Here is a 22,513-nt window from a genome sequence, read left to right on the forward strand (position 1 = left end):
ATATTCCTTTGAAGGTAGATGGGCAGCTGTTGAGGGCCAGAAGGGGGGGGGGGGGGGGATAATAGTCAAGGAGTTGAAATTGGAGAGCATGTGTGGATGTGGTACTGGAGATTAGTTTGTCATTTACATTTTATGAGGTAGTGCTTGCCTATGATGGCCACAGGGAAACCTTCAGAATTCTTGGCAAGGGACCTCTTGTTACAAGAGTTGCGCTGTCCAAAGTTTTCCACAGTATGTGAGAGAGGCATCCTAGTATAGAAGGGATGGCATCTGTTAAAGTAGAGGTATTGTCAGTGGTTCTAGGTTTTGTATGGATGGGGAGATTTTTGGGGAGCCAGTGCCAAATAAGAAATTGTCGTCAGCATTCAGAAATGTGGCATGGCTAACAGAGCAAGTGTTAAAGCCGTGTGGGATTGTGAATAGTTTGTGTTGTCCCAGGGTCAACAAAATGAAGATACATACAATCAATGAATCTAAAACAGACAAAGGATTTCTTGACTTTCAGAAGGCATTTGATACATTTTCACTCAGTCTCTTACTGAACAAAACATGAGCTTACCAACTACTGGACTAGAATTATAACTTCATTCAGCACTACATACTACATTCAACTCTCCAAAGTGACCTTAAATGGCATGAAATCAACATGTGTGAAACTGGCTTTGGGAATATGCCAAGGCATTGTTACAGGGCTGTTACATATACATAATTGTGTAGTAGATAACACTGGAAGCTCTGTGAAGACATTCTCAGATGATGATGTTTTCTAAAGGAAGTTTGCAACATCAGAAGACATGCAGATGATAAACAATTGGGGCAAAGACTCAAAGTTGAATGTAATGAAATTCAACATGCTGCATACAAATATGTGAAAAAATATTTTATAATAGGTTACATTATTGACAATAAATGACTAGCAACAGAAACAGCTATTAGAGCTATGGAATGATTGCATAAAACAAATTGTAGGAAAAACAAATGCCACAGTGAGATTTATTGGAAGAATCTTAAGAAAACATAATGATTCATGAAAGAAATAGGATTACAAAACACTTGTTGGTCAGATTCTCAAGCATTGCTCACCAGTCTGGGAACCTGAAAAAGTTATTACTAGAAAATAAACAGAAGATCCAACGAGGAGTGACAGTTGTCATCATGGGATTATTTAATACATGTAAGAGTGTAATGGAAACACTCATTCCACTTCAGTATCAGACATTATAAGGTAGATGTCATGCATTATGGAGCAATTAATCGTGGAAATGTGAAGAATGCATGCTTCAGGAAAATTTGGACAACATATTAATCACCCTCCCAAAGGTTTCATGATAAACAAATCAGAGAAACTGTAACTCATACAGATGTTTGCCAACATCCATTAACAAAGGGAACAGGGAAGGGGTCAGATAATAGTAGTACTAAAAAATCCCCCTGTTTGCACACAGTAAGTGGCTTGGAAAGTACAAATATGTGAGCTTTTGGCCAAAAAGCCTTGTTTTGAATTAGGCAACGTACACACACACACACACACACACACACACACACACACACACACACACACACACACACACATTCATGCAAATACAACCCACACATGCATGATCACAGTCACTGGCGGCCAAGGCCAGACTGCAAGCAACAGCACGTGATGGGAGAAGCAATCTGAGTGGTGGGGGAAGAGGAAGAGGCTGGTACAGGGAGGGAGAGGAATAGAATGATAGAGAGTTGGGAGTTGGGGGATGGTTAAGTGCTGCTTGTGGGAACATACAGGGACATGGTGGACACAGCTACTAGATGCAGTAAGGAGGTTAGATGGGAAGGGGGGAGGGGGTGGGAGGGGAGTGGAAAAGGAGAGAAGTAGAGGAGTGGAAAAGAGACTTTGGGTTTGTTGGTGGAATACTGCTCGAGTTGGAGTAAAGGGGATAGGTTGGTGAAGGACAGGGACTAACAAAGGTTAGGCAAGTGGGGCTACAGGAACATAGGATAAATTGCAGGGAGAGTTAAAACATGTACAGTACAGAAAAGTTTGTGTGGGTGGGAAGGATTCAGATGAAGCAGCGTGTGAAGCAGGCACTAAACTGCCTATGTTGTGTTGGGTACCATAACATGCTCAGTAATCGGTTAGTCAAGCTATCTCTTGGCCACAGTTTGTCAGTGGCCATTCATGTGGACAGCCACCTTGTTGGTTTTCATGCCCATGCAGAGCACAACATAGAGGTTGCAGCTTAGATCATACATCACATGACAGCTTTTACATGTAGCCCCTATCTTTGCTTGGATAGGTGATGGTTGTAATTGGACTGGAGTATTTGGTGGGAAGACACAAGAAGACCTGTCCCATATATTCCCCCAACACCCTACTCCAGTCCGGTCATAAGCATCACCTATCCCATCAAAGGCAGGGCTACGTGTGGAAGCAGCCATGTGATCTTCAAGCTAAACTGCAACCACTGTGCTGCATCCTACATGGGCAAGACACCTAAGAAGCTGTCTGTCAGCATGTAAGACCATATATGAATATATGCATATGAAGATGGCATCTGTTCTTTTGGTCATGCCTGGGATCTCCTGCTTACATGGCAGATGGTCTATATGACTGAGCCAATGAGTGGACAGAGGATAGTATGACTGCATGCTCCCTGTGAGACCCACACTCCCAACTTACTGTCCACACACTACAGATGTAGTGCCCCTGCCTGCTATACTCATTACTCATGGCAGTCAATCTACCGATTACTGTAAGAGTTTGAGCAATGTGAAAGCAAACTGAAGAACATCATTGGCCAGTATGCCTTACCTATATGAAGATGGTATCTTTTCTTTCAGACATGTCTGAAAGAACAGATACCATTGGTGATATTGCAGCTCTTGAAGAATTAAATTACAATGTAACTGCACCAACTCTTACAGGAATTGGTAGATTGACTGCCGCAAGTAACAAAAATAGTGGACAAGGGCACTACGTCTAGTGTGTGTGGATAGTAAGATGGATTTGTGGGTCTCACAGTGAGCTTGCCAGAGATAAGTCCCTGTAGTCGCACTTTCCTCTGTGTCCTTGGTGGCTCAGTTGGACAGAGCATCTGCCATGTAAGTGGGAGATCCTGGGTTTGCGTCCCGGTCAGGGCACACATTTTCAACTGTCCCTGTTGATATTTATCAACGCTTGCAAGCAGCTAATGGTCTCAATTTCATTTTAATTTTATTGACAAAAAACTGGCCGAGAGACAGCTGTACCACCCAGTTGCTGAGCATGTTGCCCAACACTATATTCTTCACCTCAGTGACTGCTTCACAGCTTGCACCATCTGGATCCTTCCTACGAACACCTCTTTTTCTGAGGTGTGTAGGTGGGAACCATCCATGCAATATACCTACTTCCATAACCCCCTGGCCTCAACCTTCATTAGATCATCTCCTTCACCCACCTATTCCATTTTCTGCTTCCATTCCAGCACCATGCAGTCTCCTATTCCATTAGCAGACCCACAGTCTTCTTTCCTGTTCCACTGCAGCCCACTATCTCGTCCTGTCTAACCTCTCAACTCTACCAAGCTACCCCGCATGTTTCTATCATGCCCGTGTGTGTGTGTGTGTGTGTGTGTGTGTGTGTGTGTGTGTGTGTGTGTGTGTGTGTGTGTGCGCGCGCGCGCGAGTGCATGCACATGTGCATACGTGGTTGTCTACTTTAGAAGAAGGCCTTTTGGCTGTAGGTTCATATGTTTGGCAGTCTTTTTGTTGTGTCTGTCTGTGAGTCAACATTTCCTCTATATAGTTAGTAGCAATTTATTCTTTTCATAACATTCCATCCTGAACTTTCCACTAATTGGCATATGACAAAACCAAGGACTGTGCTCAGATTTTATTGTGCATATTCTCATTGAAGAAGTAGTTGTTTGTAAGAATACTGCTGATAACATGTATAAGAAATGAGACAGTGGAGTAGGCAGAACATTAAGAGAGGGAGTGCTAAGATGGTGGCAAGGGCACTGATAGGATGGATAAGATGAAGTGTTAAAGTATATAATGAAAAGCAGGGAGCCAGTGGTAATGGGGCAGGGAAATTGAAGAGATGGTGAAGGAAGACACAGATGTCCTCAATATTCTAATTTCAATTGCGAATAAGGGATTAGGACAGTTGGCCAAAACGAGAAGACCACAAATTGCTGACCTGAAATTAAATTTGTCTCAAAACTTATTTTGTGAAATTCAGGCTACAATAATTGACTTTAACAGCTGAAGTGCCCTCAATGACTCATATTTGTAAATATCATTTGAGAACTATAATGATTTTTTGTCAGTTGTTGAATTTTTTCTACTTTAACTGAATTTATAGCACAGTCAAGATGCAGCTGCCAGGCAGTCTGAAATTGTCTGCAGTTGACACATTCCCAAGTATTTTTATTTAAATTTAAATTAAAGGTAATGGAAAAAGTGTAAGACAGTTTATAGCTATGTGCATAAAGCTAAAATAAGCAACAATTTTAAAGTATCACTGTGTGTCGGAAGCTTCAGAAGAAACCATTAGAGGGTAAGTGCTTACATATACCGTAAGAACACGGTCACAAAACAGTACTCAAAAGCAGACACCGACTACTAAATTTTGTTTTAAGCTCGGTTTCTTTTCCCTACCCATAAGCCAAGTTTTGTTTTACAACAATCAGTATCAACATGATTCTCTGCAGATGAAGCATTAACGAAGATTCTAAGATAACGAGTACAGTCTTGAATGGCTTTTATTTTATATTAAATAAATATTGTTGTATTAGCAAACACAGAAGCACTTACTTAGGGTTGTCCAGTACAGTTTGGACAGACTGCAACACAGATTCTTTGGTGATATCCTTGAGACAGAGCCGGAGACCTATACCAGAAAAGTCTATCTTCGCAGCGTTGTGTGTCTGGTCTGAGAAGAAGGGGATGGCGATGAGTGGGATGGCTCGATATGCAGCCTCGTTTATGCTCTGCAGACCACCTTGCATTATGTACAGCTTCACATTTGGGTGCGCTGCAAATGGTGAGAAACTGAGATGCAACTCATTCCATTCTATAGTCAAACCTTTAAATAAAAACTAGTTGGATGTGTTTTGTATAGACGACAAAGAGGTTTACTTTTATATTTAATTTTAAGTATGCTTTACTAGTAACTAAAATTATGTCATAGACTTATAAATTCATTTTTATTAAGTTTAAACTTCGCATCTGGTTAATAATTTGCAGGTGGTCAGGGTACATCCACACAGACACACAAATTAAGCGTACTCAACCTGTAAATGATTCGTTCTACAAAACTCTATAAAAAATTATACAAATGATATGCAGAAACTGCAGTTATCTAACTAGTTAACTCCAATGGCATAGCTCAGCCTTGAGGTGCAATTGTTTATCCCAAGAATGCTTTTCTTTCTTGAATTGTACTTCAGTCTGCACTAAAATAGCTTAAATACCTTATTCGGTATATTACTACTGACCATCAGTCGAACATCCATTCAGCTAAATGCCATGTGTGTTTAATAATGACTTCAACAAAAGAGAAAAAAATCCTGTAATGTTTGACCAGAGAACTAACAATACATATATGTATTAGAACAATCTAATGTAATGTATGTAGAGAATTTTAGAATTCTTCCCAATCCACAACACATATGCTATGGTCAGTGTTTTGAAAGAAAAACAGTCTTTGTTGCAGCCAAGACTATTTTCTTTTGAAATTTGTAGAGAATGTTATTAAATGTGTCAAACAGGTCTAACACTTACATCTTGCTGCAGGTTATACAAATGGAATATTCCAAACAGTTTCATTGGCTCATACAAGTTTCCATCCAAAATGTTCTTGAGTATGCCTTGCTGCTCACCTGTTTGGGATCCTCATATCATCCGGAAGGAGGACATGTAACTGTATAACAGATGTTTTATGGGTTGCATCTGGCTAGCTTTATGGATGTGCTATGAAGATTATCAGGTAACTTAAACAAGAATTGGTGGATGAAAGACAAAGTTCCTCTAATTATTAAAATGCTCTTACAAAATTGCAGACAACTAGTCTTTCACATTCCTTGTGAAACAGTACAACTGCTTACACCATTAGTCTTGTGTAACTTTGGAAGCAACGTTACAGAATGAGTGGAAGAATGCAAAAAATATTTTTTTGCCTCATTTTGCATGATAATAAATTGTTATCTATTCTGTTTTGCATATTGGGTGGGCATCTGAAGTCTGTAATTTTTGATTGATCGATTGACTGAGGAAGTTATGGGACTAAACAGTGGGGTCATCAGTTCCACGATTCCAAAGTTACTTGCAGAAGAGAGAGGGTCTGCTAAAAGTGGATGCATCCAGTCAGAGGAGTCAAACTATAAAATGAGGAATTTAAAACACACACAGTAGAAGGAATGAAAGGGTAGACCAAATCTAAAAACTGGAAAAAAGGGGATAAAAGATCAGTTTTTGCGTTGGTGAGTGGTCATGGGTCCCAGACGAAGAAAACATGAAGAGAGGTCCAACCACAACCACCCTTGCCCTGCTCCAGGAGTAAAGTAAAATATCAAAATAAAAACCAGTACCATGGAGGAAACTGAGAACCAGTTCATCAGCTAATATTATAGATAAGGAATCTGGAGGACTATACTTACTATGAAGAACCAAAAGAAGGGAACATTCCACCAATGCCTGTGATACTGTCAGTCTGGACTCACAACAACATTGTGGGGATAGCTCGTAACACAAGAAAAAACAATGCATAGATGGCATAAGACAGTGGACTCCGTCCAATACAAGTGGAAGGAAGAGTCAAACATGTGTGTAGCCCTCTTAGCCTCTCCTCACCTGTGCTCTTCTGCCCTTCCCGTGGGCCCACTGATTTCACCGAGTGGAAGATTGCACCAGAGGGTTTGGGGGTTTACCAGCTCTCCCTTGAATTATACCCTCTCTAGTTAGGGACATCAGTCGAGATAGGAGGACATTGGCCATCCCACTGGAGTTGGTAACCCAACTATTAGAGCATGTGCCCAGCCAAGTGACCAAGCTGAGGGTCTTGTAGAAGCCACAGCACACGCCTGCCTGGAGTGTAACTGCACTTTCACTGTGAGTCAGGCCTTGTTGTCCACTGCTGCCGACAACACCAGATGGCCCCAAATGCAGTGATGAACACAGACACAGGGCTACCATCTTGGGCATGCTCCCGGATGCCTTCGCCACTTTTAGGTCTAAGGAAGAGGAGATTAGTAAGAAGATGCAGCGCCCACCACCAAAACAGCTGCAGATGGCCCAGCAGCAGCAGAAGCAGTGCTGGTGGGAGTTCGCTCACACCTTGGAGGCCTTCCAGGGTGCATGTACTGTGTGTGGTACTTTTGGATGGCACCTTCCTAAAGCTACCACCTGATATCCCCGGCCTGCACACAGCTTCTGGGCTAACCTCTTCATGTAGCAGCCAACATACACTGCTGGTGACATCAGTGAGTGCCTCCTGCTGCACTTGCTGCATGTGGACTTCGATTGCTTGTGGAGAGAGATTACAGCTAAACAGTTCGCAACCTCCCTGCTGCCCAGGAGTTTGGCACCAGGTCCCGCCAAGCTGCACTGCCTGCTGCATGATATGGTGGTAAAATTGGTGAATCTCGTGCCCCTTGCAAGAGCGCTCCCTAGCTGCCTCCTCCATGTCCAGACCACCTTATTCTCCAAAAAGGCTGCACCAGCATCACCCACTGACTTTCATCCCATCACTGTATGATCTGTACTGTCTAGTACTCTTTACAAGGTTATGGCCTTGCTCCTGATGTGTCTGTGTGGTGTGGAGAAATGTCAGTGGGCATTCATCTCTCAGGATGGAATACTGGAAAACACTTTCATCTTGGACCAAGCTCTCATCAATGCAGTCTGCTCCTGCCATTCTGTCTTTGTTACGTCTCTCAACGTGTCCAAGAACATTCAGATCATTAGCTCTTGTGCACGTGCTCCTGCCATGCCTGCGTCATGGGCTGACCCTAAGTCACATGTGGATGAGAGCCCTGAAAAAAGTGAACACCATGGTTGCAAGCTGCAATCAGGAGATGGTTCCACCTCCCAGTGGACTCACTTCTGGGCTACTTTCACGCTCCTGTTGCCCGTGGCTTCTCGGCATTCCATCTGCCTGCTGGATGGGTCCTACCCTCCGGTGAACCTGACTTCTGATGTCGCAGGAGATGGGGCCAGCTGTGGACGGCACAGGCCTGGGCGAGGTACAGCATGAGGTCACAGCACTCGAGTGGGACTTGATGTAGGAAGGCCACCTACTGAAGATGTAGAAGCAGGTTGGGGAGATGCAGTCATGTCACCTGCATGTCGCCTATGGATTGTCCCTCTCGGAGGCTGCTCCGGGTATGGCACCAGTTGGTCCCCGACACCAGTCAACTCCTGTCTGGGTGTGACTATATCAACGCCATTCGTGACCACATAAACGCCTTGCCCTCCAAGGTGTGGCATATTCGCTGGTGGATGGCTGACACCCAATGCTGTGCGAGCTGTAAAGCCATCGAGACCACAAACCATGTCGTCCAGGCTTGCAGACAAACGCACAGGTCCTGTGTGAAACATGTGAACTCATGCAAAGGGGCTTTGACGTCTCAGTGGAACTCCACCTTCGTATACCAGAAGGACTAGATAAGCCAGACATCATTGCAGTCAAAGGCAGCCAAGCCCTCATCGTCAACTCCCAGATAGCGAGAGACAACCTGGTACCAGAGTGGGAAGGTGAGGCAGTGAACTACATAAACCATACATCATCACAGTCAAAGACAGTCAAGCCCACATAGTCAACAACCAGATAGTCGGAAACCATCTGGTGCCACAGTGGGAAGGTGATGAAGTACAACATGCTGTCCATCCGGCATGCCGTCCTTGACCTGTGTCATGTCGTCATGGAAGTGATTCTTACATTGGTCACGTTGAACTGAAGGGGGACACAGTCCCCACAATCTGCAAGAGACCTCTTTGAGCTGGGCTTCCAAGTGTGGGAGCTGGCAGTCATCTCCTACGTATTGTGCATCCTACAAATCTTTGAGTGTATGACGGCACAGCGCTCGATGCCCAGAGTTGGCATTGGGCAGACTCCTGGGGAGACTCTTCTTTCACAGGAGCTTCTAAATTGTTTTCTTTAATGTCTTTGTAACTTTATTTTCTGTCTGTTTTTATATACACTCCTGGAAATTGAAATAAGAACACCGTGAATTCATTGTCCCAGGAAGGGGAAACTTTATTGACACATTCCTGGGGTCAGATACATCACATGATCACACTGACAGAACCACAGGCACATAGACACAGGCAACAGAGCATGCACAATGTCGGCACTAGTACAGTGTATATCCACCTTTCGCAGCAATGCAGGCTGCTATTCTGCCATGGAGACGATCGTAGAGATGCTGGATGTAGTCCTGTGGATCGGCTTGCCATGCCATTTCCACCTGGCGCCTCAGTTGGACCAGCGTTCGTGCTGGACGTGCAGACCGCGTGAGACGAAACTTCATCCAGTCCCAAACATGCTCAATGGGGGACAGATCCGGAGATCTTGCTGGCCAGGGTAGTTGACTTACACCTTCTAGAGCACGTTGGGTGGCACGGGATACATGCGGATGTGCATTGTCCTGTTGGAACAGCAAGTTCCCTTGCCGGTCTAGGAATGGTAGAACAATGGGTTCGATGACGGTTTGGATGTACCGTGCACTATTCAGTGTCCCCTCGACGATCACCAGAGGTGTACGGCCAGTGTAGGAGATCGCTCCCCACATAATGATGCCGGGTGTTGGCCCTGTGTGCCTCGGTCGTATGCAGTCCTGATTGTGGCGCTCACCTGCACGGCGCCAAACACGCATACGACCATCATTGGCACCAAGGCAGAAGCGACTCTCATCGCTGAAGACGACACGTCTCCATTCGTCCCTCCATTCACGCCTGTAGCGACACCACTGGAGGCGGGCTGCATGATGTTGGGGCATGAGCGGAAAATGGCCTAACGGTGTGCGGGACCGTAGCCCAGCTTCATGGAGATGGTTGCGAATGGTCCTCACCGATACCCCAGGAGCAACAGTGTCCCTAATTTGCTGGGAAGTGGCAGTGCGGTCCCCTACGGCACTGCGTAGGATCCTACGGTCTTGGCGTGCATCTGTGCGTCGCTGCGGTCCGGTCTCAGGTCGACGGGCACTTGCACCTTCCGCCGACCACTGGCGACAACATCGATGTACTGTGGAGACCTCACGCCCCACGTGTTGAGCAATTCAGCGGTACGTCCACCCGGCCTCCCGCACGCCCACTACATGCCCTCGCTCAAAGTCCATCAACTGCACATACGGTTCACGTCCACGCTGTCGCGGCATGCTACCAGTGTTAAAGACTGCGATGGAGCTCCGTATGCCATGGCAAACTGGCTGACACTGACGGCGGCGGTGCACAAATGCTGCGCAGCTAGCGCAATTCGACGGCCAACACCGCGGTTCCTGGTGTGTCCGCTGTGCCGTGTGTGTGATCATTGCTTGTACAGCCCTCTCGCAGTGTCTGGAGCAAGTATGGTGGGTCTGACACACCGGTGTCAATGTGTTCTTTTTTCTATTTCCAGTAGTGTAATATACAAGATGTGTGCCAAAAGTAAGCTCCCACTGGTGCAGTACGAAATAATAATGTCCATATATTCCTTTGGAATACAAGCAGTTGAAATAGACAGTTAAACTAGACATTGCAAACAGTAACTGCTGGGGCCGTTTGCACTCTAACCACTATTGCTTCCAGGTTGGTACAAAGAGCAGACCCCTACAGATGCTATCCCGGGGCTGGCATGATTCTGACAGAATGCCTCATAACCACAAAATGTTGGTGAGTGGTGATCATAGAAGTGCATTTCTTAAAGAACAAGACAGAATGCAGAATAATATGAAGCAAATTGTTGTATTTCCCATAGGTGACGATAATGTCTAATCAAGTTCCACTAGAGCATTGTGTGGCGAGAATCCAGATTAGACATATAGAAACCAAGAGGAGATCATGTCACTTGGTCAGTGGTTGTCACCGATAAGGATGGGGTGACAGCCATAAGTAAGATATCAGACTCAGGTTGCGATGGGGCACTTCTGGCGACACTGGGGGAGGGTCTCGTCCTGGGACTTTAGTTTCTTCTGGTTCTCTTTGGACTTGGAGGAGGGAGGACACACAGGGAGAACAGGCTTCTGCAAGATCCGGAACCGAAAGGCAAAAGAGAACTTGCGACCTTGGGGCACACTGATGATGCATCCCATAGTCTTGTTGTAGTAGTAGGCTTCCGGCCTGAGAAATCCTATGGGAAGTTGTCCTGGGGGTAGCCCCATCACCGATAGGTGCTGAAGAAGGATGGCACTTCTTTGGACAGGGAGGGGGAGTGGCTTCTGGTGGGGAGGGCATGGGAACTGCAGGGGAGGGAATGGTGCTGGGGAATGAAAAGGTAGGAGGAGGGAAAAATGGAACAGGGGCAAAAGTGGCAGAAAGTGACACTGGATGGAGTTGATCATATTTTTGGCGAGCATCAGCATAAGATAGGCAATCCATGGACTTGTACACTTTGATCATCGTTTCTCTGTTGTAAGCTGGGCTATCTGGTAAGTAAGGAGAATAGTGGTCATGATAATTAATACGCACTGGTGGTGGAACACAGAGGCTTCCCTAATGGGGCAGGTGTTCAGTCACCACCCAGTATCCACCTTACAGTGGGAGACGTATTCCCAAAACACGAGCATCAAAATCAGCTCATGGGTGGTGGAACATATGGCTTGATGTCACATCTGTAGCACATAACCTTGACCTTCTCCGCGAGGGCATCTACCTCAAAAGCTAGAATGAAGGCATCAGTATCCATGCGGTTGTCTTTATGACTGTTCTCCACATGTCGAAGAAAACGAATGCCGCATCGCTCCAGATTAGCTTGGAGTTCCATAGCAGTGTGCAGGATGAGGACCGTATGAAAAATCACTCCTTGGACCAGATTCAGAGACTGGTGAGGCATAATAGACAATGGGACATTGCCAAGATGATCACAAGCATGAAGAGCTGCAGATTGGGGAGCAGAAGCAGCTCTGATCAACAGGGAGCCTCACCGCACCTTACTGAGTGTCTCCACTTCACCAAACTTTTCCTTGAGGCTCTCCACAAAAAACAACGACTTTGTGGTGGTGGATGTGTCCTTGTCCATCCTAGTACATTTGAGAATGACCAGATTTTTGCAGCTTGATCTGCTACATGCAGAAGCATCTGCCCTGATAACACCCACTCCAATCAGGGGCTCTCTCCATGGCCCATGGGCACCACCCAGCCACAGCAAGGGCTGACATTGTCCGGAATTCCAATGCTCCAGGAAGACAAGCAACCACACCTTGGCATACATGGGGAGGGAAAGCTCAGGTATCAGTAGTGTGATCCCTATGTTGTCAAGGGGCTTAGCTAGATGAGTAAATAACAGCTCCAGCTCCACCACATGGCCTGGCTACATGTGCTGATGACCTAATGGGGTGGAGGGGTGCTATGGTGGAGAGGGAAGAGGGGGACAGGAATCCAAACCGAAGGTGGTACATGCTATTGAGAAAGTTCTTACCCAGATGGCTCACACTAAAAACAGAAAATTTATAAATGGATGTCAAACCCCAAGTGGGGACCTGAACGCCAGAAAGGATGAAAATGAAGAGGCAGGAGGAAGAAAATTGCAAACAGTACAAAGAACCTGGAGGATCATGTCCACATAAATCAGAGGGGAAGGAGAGGCAGCGGAGAAAGAGTGAGGATAGAGAGTGAAGGGCATGGTGAAGGAAATGCAGCCAGGGAAGGAAGAATGGGCAGCAATAGCTCAGAGCCCCATGTACACCATGCACAAACTCACAAAAAAACTGAAAGCCCCCTAGACTCAATGTCTCATCTAGTAATGAATGTAATGTACAAATCTGCTTTTGATAGACACTAATGATAACATGCATGTGAGGTGGCACAATGGTTAAGCAACCAGATGTATATTTGAGAGAAATGGAGCTAAATTTCCTGTCTGATGATAAGCATCTAGCTTTTCAATGTTTTCCCTATCCTCTATGTTTACAATGCCAAGTTAATCCAAAAGTAAAGATACAAATCCCTTAATCCAAAATAATTTCACAACTCTTTCAGTTTAGATATGCTATAGAGCCGTAAGGAAAACCTCCTGAAAATTTCATCTCCCTATTATACATATAGTCTGAGAAAATGTACTTATATACAAAAAAACTGGAAGTTATGGGAAATGAGCTTCAAAGCATTTACTTCAGTGTATGAATACATTTTTACTGCATTATCTGAAGACCTGAGCTATTCCTCGTCTAAATAAAACACAGGTGCTGAAGGTTATAATCCTATGCAGAGCCCCATTTTCTGCAAAACTTTGCTCTTTGTTATACTGCCCTGATTAAATGATGAAACAGCATCATAAACCCCAAGGTGAAGAATGTTTAGACCCACAAACACAACCTTTTGTGGTCTGTTTTATATTACATGGTTAACACATTCATTTGTCTTTTGAGTCCAGCTGTGAATGTATTTCTTTAGTAGATGAATATCTGCAAGGTTCAGAATATCATCTTTATTTCATCCATTATGGCATGTGGCAAATGATGAAGGGTGGTTATATTGTTATTTAGTTAGCTTGCCTCTACTGTACTTGCACCAACTATCTACTCCTTTTAGGGATAGCTCATGTTGGAGACTCTCATTGCTTGAAGTTGTGTCAAAAGACTGCTCTTCTCATTAATTCTGTCTGATTGCTGTATTATGTCTGATTGCTAGATCATAGAACTTCTGAATAGGATGTACAGCCTTGAGCAATCAAAGTCTTGATTCCATACTTTCTAAACATGGCCAACGCACACTATATTTCTTAATGTTCACACTGTTCCCATAGGACATCAGTTCCTTAATTTCTCTGACTGCCTTTGAGATAATTTATGTATGTAATGTTGAACAACTTTTTTGAGTGTTGATAAATACTTACTACTCCAGCAACTTCAATACCCCACTGCCCACTGGAAACATAATATTTTGCTTTGCACTCTTCTTTATGTTTAGTTTTTGTTTTATCCTTGCATATGCGATCCTTGGAAAGTATTGTCATATCTGCTAGTTTGCCAGTGTCCACTTTGTATGTGTTATAGCACCATTCAGAGATGTATGGCCTGTATTCTGCCAGCTCACATAGAAAACTATGGATAAGTCCCTGTTGTTATTTTCAACAACAGCTTCATCAACAGCAGCTTTCACATTTTCCTGTGCTACATCTTCAACAGTAGAGCCTATTGCAATGATGTGTTTGTAAAATTTTGAGGGTGATGCACAGGGAGTTTCATCACACCACATAATATAGCACCTGCAACCATGCTCTTACCTATAGATCATAATCTGTAAATCAGTCTAATGTTTATATCATATAGTTTATCAGCATCTGCAGTAATGTGTGAGAAACTGAAAAAATAAACACTGTGTTAGCAATAATTGCACATAAACTTTAATTCAAAAGCAAGTTCTACATGTACACTTATTTTCAGTGAAGCACCACATTTTCCACATTGTTTGCAGCATACATTGTTCTCGAAAAAATCTGATAATAAAGACACATTAATTATCTCATACTCTGTAGTTCCAGCATTTAGTTTTTTGTACTGTTCTTCAATTACAGCTAGTTTTCATTTTGAAGTACTTTTAGGTGTAATGGCAGTGCCATCCCTCAATATATCACTACCACTGTAGAATTCAGATGCTACTGCGACATCCAATAAGAAAGCAGATGATGAATCAGACAAATTCTGAGTGCTGTTTAGTTTCTTGTACCAATGTTCAAAGTCTTTAAATGCCTTCAGACTAGGTCTTGGCATGCTGAAGGGAAGAAAATTCAGTGACTTCCCCAAATATGACTTTCACAACAAGCACATGGATTTACACACAAAGGAAACAATAAAAATGGTGCAAAACTAATTGTCAATTATCTTGCAGTGTAGCCAACAGAAAAGATATGTCTCTTGTGCTCAATTATATCTCTGGCAAGGCAGGCTATATCAGGCACGTTTTGTCTCTCATAAACACAGTGTGGAACATCGTGTGTCACAATGTTTAAGAAATAATTTAAAATACTTCTATGCATGCCATGTCAATATTTGATACATAGCTTTAAACATGAGACCCAAAATATTTGAAAAATGCATTTTCCCAAAAATCGATTTTTTCATCGAAAAACTCATTATATATTCCCTTCAGGGAAATGCCAGGATTATAGCATCATGTGACAGCTGAAACTTTTGCATCCATGATACCTGTTCTTAGATACAATTCCTTGTGAAATCTACTTCAGTCAGCAGGTTCTGTACATCAAGTCTCACCACTGATTTTGTTGTAACTGCAGCATGTGATATGCACCTTCTGTATTACATTAGTTGCTCTTAGTTCTCTGCACACATGAGTATGTCATGGAAGAAATTGTCCACTGCTGAAGGAAACTTACCTGTTTTGCTTTTAATGTCTTCTGTCTTTGGAAATCTTGTGTATCATCCTTCTCACATCCCTAAATCCTTTCACTTCTTCTACTGAACTTTTCCAAAGTTCATCAAACTTCTGACTGGTTTGATGTGGCCTTCTGTGAATTCCTCTCATGCTAACCTTTTCATCAAATGGTAGTATTTACACTGTATGTACTCAGTTACTTGTTGGCTGTATTCCAATGTCTTCCCTACAATTTTTACCCTCATCAGTTCCCTCTACGGAAGTTATTCCCTTGTGTCTTAATGTGTCACATTATCCTCTCCTTCTTTTTCTTGTCAGTGTTTGGCATGCATTCTTCTTCCCATTGATTCTGCAGAGAACTTCCTCATTTCTTACCAGTCCACTTAATTTTCAACACCCTTCAATGGCATCACATATCAAAAGCTTCAGTTCTCTTCTTCTCCAGTTTTCCCACAGTCCATGATTTGTTATCATACAATTCTGTTCTCCAAACATACAGTCTTAGAACTTTCTTCCTCACATTAAGATCAATGTTCGGTAATAGAGTTCTCTTTGATCAGGAACATCTCCTTTGTGTCTGATAGACTGCTTTTTATGTCCTCTTTCTTCGTTTGAATCATGTTATTTTGCTTCCAAGGTATCATGATTCCTTAACTTCATCCTGTTTCTGACCTCTAGTTTTGACATTAAATTTATCACTAATCTAATTTCTGTTACTCCTCATTACTTTTGTCTTTCTTCTGTTTGCTCTTATTCCATATTCAGTACTGATTAGGTTGTTCATTCCCCTCAACAGATCCTGTAATTCTTCACTTCACTGAAGACAGCAATGTCATCACTAAATCTCATTGTTGAAATTGATTTTTGCCAAACTTAAGTCCCACTCTTGAAACTTTCTTTTATTTCCATCATTACTTCTTTGATGTGTAGATTGAACAGTAGGGGCAAAAAACTACCTCCTTGTCTTACGCTCTTTTTAATCAGAGTATTTTGTTATTGGTCTTCCATTGTACACTTGTACACATAGTTTCTTACCTGTATTTACCTATAGCTTATTTGCATTTTTCTCAGACTTTCCAACATCTTGCACAATTTTACATTGTCAAATACTTTTTTCAGGTCGAGAAATCGTATGAATATGTCTTGATTTTGTGCATTGCCAACTGTATATTCCTCTGCCTCAGTTATTAGTTTTCTGCCACTTCATTCACATATGGAGTGCAAGCTGTAATTAATCTACTCTTGTTCTCACAATCCATTTGGGACCAATACAGAGAGCAGTTGCAGTATATGTGAAGAGACATCATTTGAAATCAGTTCTTGAAACTTTGTAAGTAGGCTTTCTAGGAGTAGTTTTTGTCTAATCAATTCTCGAAACTTTGTAAGTAGGCTTTCTAGGAGTAGTTTTTGTCTATCTTCAAGAGTCTGGCACTTCAGGTTTTTAGCATCTCTGTGACATTCTCTCATGGATCAACCAAAGCTGTGACCATTATTGTTGCCCTTCTCTGTTTATGTTCAATATCCTCTGTTAGTCCTACGTGGTGCAGGTCCCACACACATGAGCAACATTGTAGGGTGGGTTGCATGAGTGATTTGTAAGCAATCTCCTATGTAGACTGGGTATAGTATCCTATCAATAATCTAAAGGCTACCACCTACTTTACCCATGACAACCTATGTGATTGTGCCATTTGTAGTCACTCTGAAGTTTATACTCGTGTATTACGAGCTGACCAATCCCAACTGTGACCCATTGATACTACAGTCATAGGATAGCATTTTTTTAAAAAAAATTGTGAAGTGCAATTCCACATTTCTGAAAATTTAAAGCAAGTTGTCAATTTATCCACTATTTTGAAATTTAATCAAGCTCTGATTTACTAATTGACTGGCTGACTAACTTCCAACAGATCCTCAGGTTTCTTCTCCAGTACTTAGTAATCTTCTTTTTCACTATTTAGAAGTCAAAATTCTTCTATCAAGAAATTCTTATATCTTAACACATTACCTTGCAAGAAATGGAATCTGAGCCAGATTGATATCAAGTCTATGCACCATATTATTTAACATTACAAATCTGTTGTACCAGCCATCGTGAGTATGTTTTATGCAATTTTCCATGCTAAGGTAGACAAATCACAGATTGATTCTCAATTTATGGTTTAGAAATAAAATTTAATTTACAAAATGAAACTAACAAATGGCTCAAAGCACTATGGGACTTAACATCTGAGGTCATCAGTCCTGAAACTAACATTCAGAATGAGCTGATGCAACCTGATAAATTTGTCAAAAAAAGTGCAAGGAATGTCAATACAACCAAAAAGGCCCTTGTACTTGGCAGGAGTCATGGTAGAGGCATTTCACAATTATTACAAGAACCCCCAGGTAAAAACTATCAAGTTACTGGCTTAATCAAGCCAAATGCAGGACTCAGTTATGTTACGAACGATATAGGCTTTTTGGGGAAGGATCTTGATAAACAAGACCATGTGATAATAATAATAATAGGTGGTGCTGGGAATAGTTCAGGTCCCAACCACAAATAAAGAGTTGAAAGAGAGATATCTAACATTGCTGGAAGAAAATCACTCACCAATGTGAAGATAGTTTGACTCTTCCAGTGTTTTGATAGGCCAGATATGAAACATTCCATGAAATGTGCCAACAAGGAGCTCAGTAGAACCTTGTGGAAACTAGACCAGTAACACACTAAAATGAAACATGTAATACCGATAAGCCAGCATCATAACACTTACAATGGCTTACATTTAAATAGAGCATGGAAAAAGCGTACAGATATTATCACCAATAGTATTACAGAGAAGGAAGACAGCATCCACCCAAGCCAGATACTTCCTAACAGTGAGGACTGTGATAAACATTACTGCTTAAAAATATTCCATCAGACCTATCCCCTTAAAAAAACATGGACCTTGCCACTGGTGAGGAGCCTTGCGTGCCTCAGCATTATCAATAGCTATACCGTAAGTGCAACCACAAGCAGGGCTATCTGTTGAGAGGACAGACAAACGTGTCGTTCCTGAAGAGGGGCAGCAGCCTTCTCAGTAGCTGCAAGAGCAACAGTCTGGATGATTGACTGATCTGGCCTTGTAACGTTAACCAGAATGGCCTTGCTATGCTGGTATTGTGAACAGCTGAAAGCAAGGGGAAACTACAGCCATAATCTCTCCCGATAGTATGCAGCTTTACTGTATGGTTAAATGATGATGGCGTCCTCTTAGGCAAAATAGTCTCCTATTTGGATCAACGAGCAGGGACTACTCAGGATGATGTCGTTATCAGGAGAAACAAAACTTCCATTCTACGGATCGGAGAATGGAATGTCAGATCCCTTAATCAGATAGGTAGGTTAGAAAATTTAAAAAGGAAAATGGATAGGTTAAAGTTATAGTGGGAATCAGTAAAGATTGGCGGTAGGAGGGACAGACTTCTGGTCAGGTGAATACTGGGTTATAAATACAAAATCAAATAGGAGTAATGTAGGAGTAGGTTTAAGAACGAATAAATAAAAAATTAGGAGCATGGGTAAGCTACTACAAACAGCAAAGTGAATGCATTATTGTAGTCAAGATAGGTACAAAGCCCATGCCTACCACAGTAGTACAAGTTAGCTCTGCAGATGATAAAGAGATTGAAGAAATGTATGATGAGATAAAAGAAATTATTTAGATAGTGAAGCGAGACAAAAATGTAATAGTCATGGGGGACTGGAATTTGACAGTAGGAAAAGGAAGAGAAGGTAAAGTAGTAGGTGAATTCAGAATGGGGCAAGGAATGAAAAAGGAAGATGCCTGGTAGAATTTTGCACGGAGCATACCTTAATCATAGCTAACACTTGGTTTAAAAATCATGGAAGAAGGTTGTATACGTGGAAGAGGCCTGGAGACCCTTGAAGGTTTCAATAAATTATATAATGCTAAGACAGATTTATGAACCAGGTTTTAAATTGTAAGACATTTGCAGGGGCCGATTTGGACTCTGACCACAATCTATTGGTTATGAACTATAGATTAAAACTGAAGAAACTGCAAAAAGGTGGGAATTTAAGGAGATGGGGCCTGGATAAACTGAAAGAACCAGAGGTTGTAGAGAGTTTCAGAAAGAGCATCAGGGAACATTTGACAACAACAGGGAAAAGAAGTACAGCACAAGAAGAATGGGTAGCTTTGAAAGATGAAATACCGAAGGCACTTGAAGATGAAGTAGGTAAAAAGATGAGGGCTAGTAGAAATCCTTGCGTAACAGAAGACACATTTAATTTAATTGATGATAGGAGAAAATATAAAAATACAGCAAATGAAGCAGGCAAAAAGAGTACAAACGTCTCAAAAATGAGATCGACAGGAAGTGCAAAAAGGCTAGGCAGGGATGGCTAGAGCACAAATGAAAGGATGTAGAGGCAAATATTACTAGGTGTCAGATAGATACTGCATCAGGAAAATTAAAGAGACCATAGGAGAAAAGAGAACTGCCTGTATGAAAATCAAGAGCTCTGATGAAAAACCAGTACTAAGCAAAGAAGGGAAAGCAGAAAGGTGGATGGTGTATATAGAGGGTGTATACAAGGGCTATGTACTTGATGGCAATATTAAAGAAATGGATAGCTGAAGATGACATGGGAGATATGATACTGCGTGAAGAATGAGGCAGAGCACTGAAAGACGTAAGTCAAAACAATGTCCAGGGAGTAGACAACATAGACAACATTCCATTAGAACTACCGATAGCCTTGGAACAGCCAACCCTGATAAAACTCTACCACCTCATGAGCAAGATATATGATACAGGCGAAGTAGCCTCTGACTTCAAGAAGAATATAATAATTCCAACCCTAAAGAAAGCAGGTGTTGACAGGTGTGAAAATTACCAAACTATCAGTTTAATAAGTCACAACTGCTACATTCTAACACGATTTCTTTATAGATGAATCGAAAAACTGGTAGAAGCTGACTTTGGGGAAGATCAGTTTGGATTCTGTAGAAATGTTGGAACATGTGATGCAATACTGACCCTACGACTTATCTTAGAAGACAGATTAAGGAAAGGAAAGCCTATGTTTATAGTATTTGGAGACTTAGGGAAAGGTTTTTTCAGTGTTGACTGGAATATTCTCTTTCAAAATCTGAAGGTGCCAGGGGTAAAACACAGGGAGTGAAAGGCTATTTACAATTTGCACAGAAACCAGATGGCAGTTATAAGAGTCCAGGGGCATGAAAGGCAAGCAGTGGTTGGGAAGGGAGTGAGACAGGGTTGTAGCCTACCCCTAATGTTATTTAATATGTATATTGAGCAAGGAATAAAGGAAACAAAAGAAAAATTTGGAATAGAGATTAAAATCCATGGAGAAGAAATAAAAACTTTGAGGTTTGCCAATGACATTATAATTCTACCAGAGACAGCGAAAGACCTGGACCAACAGTTGAACGGAATGGACATGTGTCTTGAAAGGAGGATGTGAGATTGAAAATCAACAAAATCAAAATGAAGATAATGGGATGTAGTTGAATTAAATCAGGTGATGCTGAGGGAATTAGATTAAGAAATGAGACACAAAGTAGTAGATGAGTTTTGCTATTTGTGGAGCAAAATAACTGATGATGGTCAAAGTAGAGAAGATATAAAATGTAGACTAGCAATGGCAAGAAAAACTTTTCTGAAGAAAAGAAATTTGTTAACATCGGGTATAGATTTGAGTGTCAGAAGGTATTTGTATGGAGTATAGCCATGTATGGAAGTGAAACCTGGACGTTAAATAGTTTAGGCAAGAAGAGAGCAGCAGCTTTTGAAATGTGGTGCTTCAGAAGAATGCTGAAGATTAGATGTGTAGACCACATAACTAATGAGGAGGTACTGAACAGAACTGTGGAGACGAGGAGTTTGTGGCACAACTTGACTAGAAGAAGTGATCAGTTGGTAGGATATGTTCTAAGGCATCAAGGGATCACCAATTTACCAGCGATGGGCAGTGTGCAGAGTAAAAAATCATAGAGGGAGACCAAGAGATGAATACAATAATCAGATTCAGAAGGATGTAGGTTGCAGTAGTTACTTGGAGATGAAGCAGCTTGCACAGGATAGAGTAGTATGGAGAGCTACATCAAACCAGTCTCTGGACTGAAGACCACAACAACATTCCATACAATACAAGAAATCTGCTAAACAAAAAGGAAGTGCTGCTGCTTTCAATTCAGGATACAACAAGTTTAGATGAAACAAAGCTGACGTACTTTGCTTATCAGAACAACACCAAAAAGCTGTGAAATTGGGCAAATGCACTTAAGAGATTACAAAATTCCATCTAAGTAGTGTAAGATATGTGGCAATTTTTATTTACAACACTTCTAGGTCTCATGCTGTCAGTGTAAGTCAGTATTGCATTGAACAAAATTTTAAATGCTGTGCAGTCGAACTAGAATTAGAATAGCAGTTCACCATAATTATAACTGTCTACAGAGTACCAGTAAATAATATCCCTTTCTTGCTGAGTCAGAAACTGTCTTTATAAAACTTTATAAGAGCAACAGTAAAAATATTCCACATGGTAATTTTAACATTGACTTTCTCGTAACAAATAGTAACCAGAGACAAATGCAAGCTTTGATGTCTTGCTTAAACTTACACCCAAAGATCTCATTCCCAACAAGGGTAGACAACAGCAGCAAGAATATGATCGACATTTTTTGCCTGGTCTCCACACAGTACTGTGATGTAAAAATACAGACTGTAGTAAATGGTCTATCTGGTGATGGTCAAATGGCAATCCTTAAATACAGCAACAGAAAACAATTAATGTACAAATCCAACTTGGGCATGTCAGAAAAATAAATTATGACTCCACCAATATGTTTAGAAATAGGAACTATGGGAAAAAGTAAAACAAAGAGACTAGGGACGAGAAATGGCCCTCAACATGTTGAAGGCCAGCTTCCCCTGAAGGCAAATAAAAACTAAATCAAATGTAAGTAGGTGAAAGAATTGATAACATTTGGGA

General features: G+C 41.9%; 1 protein-coding gene across 2 annotated transcripts in view; it reads right to left on the reverse strand.

Annotated features, from left to right (window-relative positions):
• LOC126281562 (UDP-glucosyltransferase 2-like) overlaps window positions 1-22,513 on the reverse strand; it is a 123,328-nt gene that overhangs the window by 10,037 nt on the left and 90,778 nt on the right. For both annotated transcript variants that reach the window (XM_049980635.1, XM_049980634.1), the window contains one exon: window positions 4,786-5,005. In XM_049980635.1, the coding sequence (XP_049836592.1) occupies window positions 4,786-5,005 (220 nt within the window). The remainder of the gene's footprint in view (window positions 1-4,785; window positions 5,006-22,513) is intronic.

The sequence above is a fragment of the Schistocerca gregaria genome, chromosome 7 (genome assembly GCF_023897955.1).
Source record: "Schistocerca gregaria isolate iqSchGreg1 chromosome 7, iqSchGreg1.2, whole genome shotgun sequence".
Lineage (NCBI taxonomy): Eukaryota > Metazoa > Arthropoda > Insecta > Orthoptera > Acrididae > Schistocerca > Schistocerca gregaria.